Consider the following 11,611-nt stretch of genomic DNA (forward strand, 5'->3'; position numbering starts at 1 on the left):
ACTGATGAAGCGAATATACCTATTTAGTTACATCCTGTTTTCCCTTTACCCAGCAATTGGTTTGCTATTTTGTTCATTTGTCCTTTTCCTACCTGTTCATAGTTCCAACTAAGCACGGCGAAGATACAAAAATCGTTAAGGAGTCGTTAGTTTAAGATCAGGGATTGAGCAGCAGACAGCAAAAGAGAGCATGTTATTAAAAGTTTGATGAATTGGAGCTCTTTCATAGACAGAGCATTGAACTGAGAGCATAAATTACTTTCCCTTATAATTGATTGGATGAAAATTGAGAAGTGAAAGTTGTTAGGGACGATTATACCAATTCAAGGCAAACCGATAAGATGTGACTACAGCATCTGTAAGAAACAAAACTTGAGCCAACAGAGCGTGGTAATACCATTTTCCCAACAATTTTGCTAATCATTATTTACCGAATTTCACGGCAGATCGTCGTGTGAACTTGTCATATTTTAAAGAGGTTTGATGGTAAAATGCATTCCCAATAAAGGTAGGTCAGGATTTTGAGAATAGCCTATACTGTCCACATCAAAAATTTCACTAAGAGCACATAAAAATGTTTTTATAAGGAGTGTTCTTGTATATTTTTAATCTAGACTAATGCGCCTAATTTTACACACAAGATTTGCTGTGGGAAGATCAAGCTGGTTCCCTGCATCGGATTTCACAAGATGCTTCAGCTGGTCTCTGGGGGTCGAGAGACAGGTGTGGAATGTTGCCAGGACTGGAGGAATCGGCATTGATAGTGCAGAAAGCACATTACTCAAGTATTCGATGTCAACGGCCAGCTGCTGTGCTCCACGGTCAGTTATGTACTGAATACCCCGCAACTGCTCCATGTAAAGAGCAGTGGCACCCTCTGCAACCTAAGACGGGAGGAAAAATTTTCAATAATATAAAATTAAGATAACTATCATGATGTCTTTTAAACAGAACAGCATCCCTAGCTTTTAAAGGAACCCATCACCAATATAACGCTCCATAACATGACACCAGGCAAACATTTAGGAAACGAAAGGCATATCTATCAAAATTATCCTATCATTTTATAACTTTTGAGCGGCTGTCTGCTGATATCTGAGAAAGAGGCATTCACGAGTATTTTTCTACTATTTTCGTCCACATTTTGCAAACTTGTCCCTGCCTTTGGGAAGCCAACCATACTTCATATTTTCAACATTTTTTTCTGATCATCTCAGTGTTACAGACTAAGAAGATTACAGCCTACAGAATTGATTAATCTGTTACCAGTGTCGAAAAGAAACAGTGAAAGTAAAAGCTCAGGTGTGCATAGGTTGGTTACCTTGAACATCCACTCAGTTGCGAAAAACTGAGCTTCATCATTGTTGACATCACTGCTAGATATGCCCTCTGCAAGGGGCTCCAACTGCTGAGGCAAAGTAAGAAGATATTCCCCAACACTGCTTACATAAGATTGTGGGTAAGCACTAAAGGTTGGAAGAGGGAAAGCACCCTGTTCCTCTATTGATGACCAAATTGGTAATCGAGATACATCGCTGAGGCGTTGCCGTACTTTAGATATGAGCACATCATACACAAGTTCATTCACAGTGTCAGCAAATGCTGCAACTCTCTGTGATGCTAGTGGAAGTGCATGAAACCGAGGATCTTTAGACTGCAAGACAATGTAAAATATCGCTTATGATCTAAGCATCATAGGAATGACATAGGAAAAAGAAAGGGGCTTTGACACTAAAAATAAAAAGCATCACCAGCTTGCAAATTTAGATTCAGAAGAGAAATATGAAATCACTGCTCGGCAGTCATATTTTGAAACCCACAATCGCAGCCTTGCAGAACATTCCCAAGAGAGAGAAATACAGGGATTTTGAAGTCATGTACCTGATCTAAAAGGTTAGATAGTTTCCGAGCCTTCTCAGGAACATCAACAAGCCTGACGGCTGCCACATCCAAAGCAGCCTTTCCGCCCAAGGATGGTTCCTCATTTCCATCATTAGCAGCAATGTGTGACTGCTTTTGGTCCAAACTGGATCCAAACACTGAAACAGACAAACTTGTGCTTAGTCTAGCCAGAGTGGCTTTCAAGGAAGCTTCAAAGACAGATGATCTGCTTGTTAGACAATCTGCAACTGTTAGTATCTGCAAAGCCCCCTGGACAATGGACCATTCCTCTTCATTTGACACCGAGTCTATTTTGCGCACATTTTGGCTCCCTTCCTTCTTCTCCAAGATTGTGTCCTTCCTTGCATCGGTGACATTATCCACTCCACAGACTACTCGTAGTGATTTAAGGGTTTCTTGCAGGAAAGATATGTACTGTAACATGATGTCATCAAGGGCAAGAATTAGTTCATCTGCCTCGGAGCCCCCAGTGAAGTTAATGCACCTCTCTACAGCTGCTTCAAGAAGTACAATAACTTGGGGAATAGATTCTTCCATTCTCCGAACTGTTTCACTCAGTTCAATTCCTTGGGCTCCAACACCACGAGTAACTGCTCCCCTTAGGTCGACCCCTGCAATCTCCGAAGACAGGATAGCACGTTCCATTTGTCCATACCTACAAAACATTTAACCCTTTTTCAACCAGCAGAACAATATAAATTCTTGGTTTATTATCAAGAAAGAGAAAAACCAGCAGATAAAAAAGTAACAGCACCCACATGACAAGGTCAGGATGGACATAAAGTACATGAACCTTAAGACAATCCAACTAACAACAAACATAAACATCCAACTATATTTAACTGAGACCTTAGCACACTGAACAGACAACTTGCAAGGCCTGCCCATATAATGGCCAAAACATTGAACAATACAATGACACTGATATAGATGATGGAACTAGAACGTCCTTAGAAGGTTTCATGGCTGCATTCTTCACTATTAACCTAAACATAAAGATCGACATTAAGACAGATTATCACAAGTTTACAGAGAGAAGTGAGGGGCTTTATGGACCAATGATATATATTACAGATTTATGCATGTGAAAGCAGGTGCAACTACTGACTATCTTGGTGGTATGTGACGGACTCGCTATGTTCACATTTCAAATAAGTACAAAGCCCAAACTAAACTGACATTAACCAAAGGTTAATGATCTAAACTCCCAGAGAAATCAATTAACCAAAAGGAAGAATCTTTTCTTTTTTCCTTAAAAGTTGCTCACCTCTGTTTAAATGATTCAAAAGGAAGGTAAACTGCCTTCAGCGTGTCCAATAAAACTCGAAGATCAGATTCTGAAAATAAGTGCTGAACATTCCTTGCAAAGGTCACCGTCATATTGTGCAATTCAATAAGGGCCTCAAGGTGCTTAGTCTGAATCTTGATACCCTTTGGCATGTCTCCAGATAAAATATCTAATATGCCTAAGTGAAAGAAGCACAAGGATACTATAGTCAAGGTTCAATAGCTCAAGCAAACATTAGATCTTCAAATTAACTAGAATGTTAAATGAAATGACTTAAAATTGCAATAACCCAAATGTAAAATGCATAAAAATCACAGCAAATATTATAAGCATAAAAAGAAATTTTCAATGAAAGCGGAAAGGAAATGCCACTTAGTTAGGTTTTGGAGAAGACAATTATAGATTCAAACACTAGAATTACAACACAAATAAACAAGAACTCATAACCCACTCCCACCAAAATATACATTTTTCACTTGGTTGTGACAGAATTGACAGAAACAAACCAGTCATATGGATCTGCATTAAATTTTCAAGGAAGTTAGTAGCCATCCTTCCAAAATATATTACTGATCATCAGGCAAATAAGAATTGCAAAATAGGAAGACAGTGCTTTTTCAGATAAATGAAATGGAGAATTTTTTCCTAAATCAGCAGCACAAATCATAAAGTGGCAATAGTAAATGAAAAGTGCAAGATCTATGGCATTACATAATGCACAATGATGTTATCATAAAGGATATGGCATTAAACCTTTTGCAAGTGCTTTAGTTTCAGGAACAACATCTCCAGTAGCAAGATTGATACGGGAAACAAAGCTTGCTCCTACAGCTTGCATTGTCTCAATCAATAGCTTTGGTACAAGAATCCTATAATCATCAGGAAAAGCGACCATACACCTGCAATTGCATTCAACAACATGATATAATAACACTGAGAAGGCATTGGTACATTATCAGAGGCAACAAAATTGGTTTCAGGTCAATATGTGCTAACTTCTATATCTATTCCACAGATACCATATTTAAGCAGTGTGACAAACATAAAAGGAAAGGAGTTTCCACACTTACAAATTTATAGAAGCACATGTTCTACTAATAATGACATGAGTGAACTAGAAAAAATAAATTCTCAGTATCACATTAGTCTTTTCATCACAAAAATGGTTGATTTAAAAATAGGCTCTAGCACCAAGCAGCCATCTGTACTTTAATACAGGATCAGACATTTCATATGCTAATCCATATACTTAAACAAGTCAAATAATCACATTTGTCATATTTTTTAGCCCGAGTACTTGATATGACTAGTTTTCATCAACTCTTAGTCAGGCCTATTGTTTTAATGACAGGAAGGCACAAATTTCAACATCTGTTTCAGAGATTAGCAGCCTGTGTCACATGATAGATTTTCTGACTTCTTTGAGGTTGAGAAATGCATTACTACTGCTTTTATTTCTCTGGATAGACAAACTCTAAGAATCAGATGGAAAAAGTAAACAATACCACTTCCATTCTTGTTCAAGATAAAGCAGCAACTCATCATAGAAACTTGGCAACCAACTCGAGAATGAAACTGTCGTAGACAAGTCATTACTGCCTGATAGCTTTTCTAATTCATTCTTCTCACCCGCAAACTTACTAGCTTGTTGTCTGGAGTCAAAATCTTCCCAAAGCTGCTTTATGGGTTCTAGGTGAACTTTCGTATAATGCATCTCCAGCGACTTGAATCTCCCAATACGAATAAGAATTCCCCGCAAATCTTGGGCAGTGTCAACCTGCATTATAATAAATGGTCGAGCACATAAAGCAACTTATTAACTATTCATACAGAGAGAAAAGCACAAGGGATTGAAAGCAACCAACAGCCAAATCAGATTTCAATAATGTAATATGACCTTGCGGTTTGACAATGCATCTGTTAGACGAGGCTGTACCATCGCATCCAGCCTACTTTCCAAGACCTCAAGTTGTTTTCTAATGTTAGCAAATTCAGCAACCTAAAACACAGAGTTATCCAAATAAATAAGCAAAACCACAAAACTTTATGAATAACAAACACTTTCGCATGCCAAAATATTCAATCATATAATATCATTACCTCTCCAACAGCAGACAAGCAATGCCTCATATTAGCCAAGGTTTCTGCAGCTCGAGGAAGATCGCCACTGGCAAAAACATCCTCTACAGTCGAACTTAATTGAGTTAAGCCAGCAGCATCCTGTAGTCATCAAATGCAATTTAGACCCAATTATATATTCATGATATGAATTCAATTTCAGGATATTAGCAAGAATCCACCTGCAAAGTCTCATACGCGGTTTCCATTCTCTGTTTGACGGTATCAACTTTAGCCAGTGCAGCTATAGATTCCGCCGAGGATCCCTCAGCCTGAACAGGACAGCAAATCAATTGATAATACCTCATTTAGGCCCATTAGTAAACAAATTTTCCTAAACACACAAGACATTGAATCTCAAAGTTCTAACTTATCAGATTTTAATTGCATCGATTTCCACTATAAGGAACTTAATTCCATTCTTTGGACACTTTCAAAACCAAACTAGATCCATCTAACATGAAAATCAAAATACTGTACATATCTCCATTAAACAATCCAGAGGTAACCTTCTTGAGCTTCTGGAGGATTCCAGAAACGGAATTACGAAGAGAGACGGCGTCGTCACGGAGGCGAATGACATCGCGAGTAGCACGCGGGACGCGGAGGAGGGAAGCGGCGCTCTGCTCTTCAAGAGAGACAGCGATCTCCTCGGAGACCATTTGAAGCTTCATCTCGAGATCAACCAGGTGCTTGTCCAGAGATTCCTGTGGATGGCGAGTCTGACAAGCTGAGTTGATCCATTTCTTCGGATCGAATTTCTCGTCCGAGAAGGGACCTAGATCGAGCATCATCTTCGCTCGATTTCTTTTTGGAGCAAGAGTAAAATTAAGAGAGCGCAATTAAGTTCAAATTTATACAAGGATGCGGTATTGGATTATTCGTTAACGAGTTAGCCTATGTTAGTCGGGTTAAGTTAGTATGTGAATTTTTCCGGCAAGTATGAAAAGGTGGTTCGCATGATTTTATAATTTTTAGGAAAGTGATTTTTTTTTTTAATTCAAAAAGTTTATATATTATTTGTTATGTGAGTAGTATTTAATTTTTAATGTTTGAGTATTTAATTAATATATAATTTTTTATTAAATTTAATATTATATTTTAAATATTATATATATATTTAGAGTATATATATTTATATTATTTTTATAGTTATATTTTATTTACTTTTTAAAATTTAAAATATTAAACAATAAATTTAATCTGTTAATAAGTATATTTATATTAAATTTAAAAAGATTTTAGATTTTATTCTTCTAATTTTTATTTTTAAAAAAATTAAAAATATTAATTAAATACATTTAAATTATATTTCAAAATGTTCATTCCGAAAAAAATAATTTTTTAATTAGAGGCTATTCTAAATTAAATGAAGCCTTAACTTTTAATACAGTAACCGAAATAAATAAATGTTACAGCTTATGCTCAAAACTTCTACTCAATGGGTAACTCGAATCGGAAACCTATTGCATTCGGATCACAAGAGGGGCAATTTTGGACCATGAGATCCAAAGCTTTCATACTCTGTTTACGCTCTTTTTTGGGAGAATATAAGCTTTTAAATATGATGTTATATTGTGAAAGTTTTCATGATTTTTAAATTTTAAATTTTTAAAATTTTTATTGTTTAGAAATTTAAAAAAATCATCTCAATCCACCAATTTAATAAAACGAAATAGAAAATCTTACTTTAAAAATTCCCTATTTGCCAAACATACTTCCAAAATTTTTCAACCATCTATTACTTTAAAAAACATATTCCTAAATAAAGGGTTGGATTCAAATAAGATAATGCATGGTCCTAACCTTTCAGATTCAAATGTTGGGACAGAATTCTCAAAGACACACATAGAACAATAGAATCTCATGTTAATACTACTATTCATCAAAGAGGATAAAAAATTCTATTCAAATTATATGTCCTGAATCTACCAAAACAATCCAATTTTGAAATGGCTCCCAAAGGAAATTATAATCCCATAAGGATTCAATTATATACTGGTTATAAAATAGCACCCTGGATATTTATAAGCAAATGGAATCCTAAACTAACTTAAACATGTTATTAGCAGCAACTCTCTCGAATCTTCCAATTGTTGCCTGGTTGGGCACTTATGGATATATTTAGAAGTTTCTGGGCACAATTTTAGCTCAAGTGAACTCATTTTCATTTTGGCACGAGCTCGTAAAAAGCTTCCTCATAGGTTTACTTTCTAGTCATTCCCTTTAAAAAGTCTTAAGAACAAGTAAAACTGAGGTGAAAAAAGATATCAATATATCCGAGATAACACCCCTTAATAAATAAATAAAAAACAATTACAAGAAACTCACACGACCTTTTATTTTACTATCAATTTATACTAATTTTTAAGGGTTTAGTTTTGATAAATAGTGGTTATGCTCGGCGTGAATAAAACAATCCCCCTCATATAATGTATTTGTTTCCCAGTGAGGTCAATGTTGTTACCAGATACAGATAAGACATTGAGCCCAACCCGGAGAAAGTAGAAGCTAGCCTGAATATGCCAGAGCCTACCTGGAGAAAGTAGAAGCTAGCCTGAATATGCCAAAGCCTACCTGTGTGAGGGATGTCCAGAGACTTACTGGGAGAATGGTGGCGCTCAATCGGTTCATGTCGAGGTCGGCGGAGAGATGCTTGCCATTCTTTAAGAAGTTGAGGAAAGTGCCGAACTTCGAATGGACCGAGGACTGCCGAGAAGTCTTCAAAGAGCTCAAAAGTTATCTTAGCTCGCCTCATGTGCTCAACAGTCCGATGGAAGGAGAACAGCTCCTGATTTATTTATCAGTCTCAGAACAAGCCGTCAGTGTCGTGTTGATTAGGGTGGAAGGAGGGGAGTAGAAGCCTGTCTTCTATATCACTCTTGGGGCATGACTTGAGCCTTCTAATGCTCGCTGGATTTTTCTTACGGTTTCTGGTTTCTGAAACCTTCATGTGTTTCTAACTTTGGCTCCCTCACATGCCTTGAATGCATATGAATGTCTTTAGAACCTTTAGGGATGTTTATACCTGCTTGAATCTCTTTTTACCTTGTGTCCTTCAGCGTGTTGTAGAGTCTTTCTGCCTGCTGAATTGACCAATTGAACTTTATTTGGCCTGTCACATATTATGCAATATGCACGACTTGCTAGAGCTCTTGGCCAAATTAATGTGTTGCTTACCTAATGAACCTCTCTTACTCTACTTTTAGCCAATTATACTGTGCTACACTTAATTGAACGTCATAACTTGCCAAACTTGGCCTGCAATATTGCCTAATTTTCTATCTGTACTAGTCACCCTTAGCAATCACAGGCTCACTCCACCTGCTTGTAGGTCATTTTCCCCTAACTAGTTAACTTATTGCTGCAACAGAATTTACTTGTTGGCTCTCTGATTAGCTGCCTCACTAGCCATTTTGCCAAATTGAATCTAACAACCTCCCGAGCCTATTGTTCTACAATATGTTGAGTTTTTTTTTTTTTTTTGGCACTCAACATTAGAGCCCAAGATAGGTCTAATGATTGCAAGCTTTCATGACCTAGCAAGCAAGAGAAGCAACGTTGCCTAATTGAACAACTAAACAGGCAAGAGGGAAAATAACGATCTTCAAGAATAATAAAGGCAAAGGGCATCTTTCACATATAGTGCTCTTGCATGGCCGATAAGCAAGTTTGAAATAAAATGAGAATCTCCAAATCAAGTAGTCCTTCTTAACACATCTCAATACAAATGACCAAGAACCAATAGGTCTTGTTTTTGCCAAATCTTCAACCTTAATCTCATATGCCTAGATTGTCATGCAATCACTGGACAGGTGTACAATAGAAACTCATGGTAATCTCAATTTCTTTAGTCTTAAGGGTTAGCTACCACTAGTCTGTCAATATGAAAATCCCAAATTATATGCCATACTCTAGCTTCTTCTTACTTTTTCATGAAACGAAATGAACATGCAAATCAATAGCTAAGCCTCCTCTATGAGAATCCATAAAAATTGTTATAACTCAATCCAAAAGTGTGAAGAGAAATTCATGCTCCAAGGGCCTCGCCCCCAAAAACAGTCATTTCCTGTTTAGATGACATAGTTAAGGATTGATAAATAAAGTAGAATAAAGAATCTGGAAATTAAGAAAATTTTTCTTTCGAGAGAATAGAGAGTGTTTAATTATACATCTAAAAATAAAAAATTTAATAGTTAATTTCAAAATATTTTGATAAGCTTGTGAATTATATAATTTAAGCAAATATGATCTAAAAATATAGTTTGTTGTTCTTAGATTTATTTTATTTATTTAAACCAAGATTATCGTCTATTTAAAAATATAAGATATATAATTAATTTAACTTCAAAGCCTTTTAACTTATAATCTTTATAAAAATATAACTTTTAAACTCCTGAATTTCATTAAATATAATTAAAAAATCATTCTAAAAATATATATATAATTAGTAATTTTAAAATCTTATAAATTATAATTATTAATTTAATATCTACAAATTGAGAGTGTATATATATATACATCGTATAGATAATATAAAAAATTATTTTTATAGATAATAATTATTAAAAATTAAATGCAAATTATACACTTAAACATTTAAAAAACAAAAAAGCATGTCAAATTTTATCGTCAAACCCTTTTTTTTTTCTTTCTAAAGTATTTTTTCTTTTTTCTTTTATTTTTGTCGTGCAAAGAATTTTATCGTCAAACTCTTATCAGGGAGAACAAATAAAGCCCATGGAAAAAGATGGGCAATTTGAGAACAGAGCGAGTGATGAAATATCTTCTGGATGAGGTGTCCTTCGAGAACTATCGAGGCATCGAATAACAAAACCTCTTTCCAGAATCTTCTTTCTTTCTCCCCAATCCAGTCTAGTCTAGCACTTTCCTTTCCTACCTCCCTTGTATAAAAAGCTAGCCTCTCTTTAATTTTTCTTCGACAGAATTTACCGTCTCTCGATCAGTGCTTCATTTCCTATTTCTCCGAGCAATGGCGTCTTCTCTTGCTATCAAAAGGCTTGTTTCTTCTAAACTTGTCCCTGCCTCTGTTCGCTATATGCGACCAACAGCATCTGCTTCTCGACTCTTTAACACCAACGCGGTCCGCCAATTTGACGACGATCAAGACGAACGTGGTATTGAAGTTGATCGCCGCTCTGGTCGCAACCTCTCCCGCCGTCGTGATGATCTCTTCTCAGGTAGTCGTCTTCTAAGGACTTCCTAATTTATTTAAGCTTATTTGCTTTTCTTCGAAGCTTTCTGTATTTTCATGAACAGAGTCGGAGAATTTAAAGCACTATCAGAAGTCTTGCTCTTCTTTCTTCTTCTTCTTCTTCTTCTTCTTCTTACCTACCAGAGTAGTAACAGACAAATGCAAGCTCATTTTGTAGGCTCTTATTAGGATTTTTTAAAAAAAAAAAAATCGTTAATCCTATTTATAGATGATCAAATATGGGCCTAAGTTCATGTTTTAATCAAATTTTCTGATGTGTGCCAGACGTGGTTGATCCATTCTGGCCAAGTCGCAGCCTGAGCCAGGTGCTGAACATGATGGACCAATTCATGGACAATCCTTTCCTCTCTACCTCCCGTGGTATTGGAGCTGGACTGCGAAGAGGCTGGGACGTTCGTGAGACCGAAGACGCTCTTAATTTACGCGTTGACATGCCTGGGCTCGACAAGGAGGATGTGAAGATATCTGTGGAGCAGAACACTCTTGTTATCAAAGGCGAGGGAGGGAAGGAATCGGATGACGAAGAGAGCGGCAGGAGGTATACCAGCAGGATTGATTTGCCAGAGAAATTCTACAGGACTGATCAGATCAAGGCTGAGATGAAAAATGGTGTGCTGAAGGTGGTGGTGCCTAAGGTAAAGGAGGAGGAGAGGGCTGACGTATTCCATGTCAAGGTCGAGTAGGAACTGGACGAGATTTCTAGAATCTGTATGGGCTTTCAGTTGTGTGCAGACTACCGACTTGTTTTGAGAATAATTAGCAGTACTGATGTTATCCTGTTAAGTCTAATGTGACCGGGTACAAAATTTTCTGTTGATTTTAGTGTAATGAAATTAAGCACCTTGCAGCAAGTTACGAAAATCGCCTCACGATTACAATCGCATTGTTGGCAACTAATGCCATCATCATCCTCCCGGTTAAAGCTAGGCCAGATGTGAGAGGGGACAATCATTGGGTTTTGCTGTCGAAATTTTATTTATTTATCAACCACAAGTTTCTTATAATGCCTTCCAACTACCGGCGACATTATCCTGTTCTCCTGTTCCTTTCAACATTATCAAGCAATT

The 11,611-nt window shown here is 36.6% G+C and overlaps 2 protein-coding genes across 2 annotated transcripts; one reads left to right on the forward strand and one right to left on the reverse strand.

The window, feature by feature from the left end:
• Positions 1-466: 466 nt before the first annotated feature.
• LOC110617397 (conserved oligomeric Golgi complex subunit 7) lies at positions 467-6,222 on the reverse strand. Its single transcript, XM_021760140.2, has 10 exons — positions 5,818-6,222; positions 5,491-5,580; positions 5,291-5,410; positions 5,088-5,189; positions 4,696-4,967; positions 3,944-4,089; positions 3,170-3,368; positions 1,882-2,557; positions 1,322-1,654; positions 467-884 (listed from the first exon to the last, which is right to left on the reverse strand). The coding sequence occupies exons 1-10, from the start codon at positions 6,100-6,102 to the stop codon at positions 606-608; spliced, it is 2,502 nt and encodes an 833-aa protein (XP_021615832.1). The 5' UTR covers positions 6,103-6,222; the 3' UTR covers positions 467-605.
• A 3,908-nt stretch (positions 6,223-10,130) lies between these two features.
• On the forward strand, positions 10,131-11,405 carry LOC110616446 (23.6 kDa heat shock protein, mitochondrial). Its single transcript, XM_021758791.1, has 2 exons — positions 10,131-10,509; positions 10,809-11,405. The coding sequence occupies exons 1-2, from the start codon at positions 10,302-10,304 to the stop codon at positions 11,225-11,227; spliced, it is 627 nt and encodes a 208-aa protein (XP_021614483.1). The 5' UTR covers positions 10,131-10,301; the 3' UTR covers positions 11,228-11,405.
• The last annotated feature ends 206 nt before the right edge of the window (positions 11,406-11,611 follow it).

This window comes from Manihot esculenta, chromosome 6, assembly GCF_001659605.2.
Source record: "Manihot esculenta cultivar AM560-2 chromosome 6, M.esculenta_v8, whole genome shotgun sequence".
Classification (NCBI taxonomy): domain Eukaryota; kingdom Viridiplantae; phylum Streptophyta; class Magnoliopsida; order Malpighiales; family Euphorbiaceae; genus Manihot; species Manihot esculenta.

Coding starts and splice junctions, on each gene's coding strand:
- LOC110617397 (XM_021760140.2), bottom strand. CDS start 6,102: ATGATGCTCGATCTAGGTCCCTTCTCGGACGAGAAATTCGATCCGAAG. Junction 4,968..5,087: donor ATGCATTGTCAAACCGCAAG/GTCATATTACAT, acceptor ATTATAATGCAG/GTTGACACTGCCCAAGATTT. Junction 1,655..1,881: donor TATCTAACCTTTTAGATCAG/GTACATGACTTC, acceptor ATTGTCTTGCAG/TCTAAAGATCCTCGGTTTCA.
- LOC110616446 (XM_021758791.1), top strand. CDS start 10,302: ATGGCGTCTTCTCTTGCTATCAAAAGGCTTGTTTCTTCTAAACTTGTC. Junction 10,510..10,808: donor TCGTGATGATCTCTTCTCAG/GTAGTCGTCTTC, acceptor GATGTGTGCCAG/ACGTGGTTGATCCATTCTGG.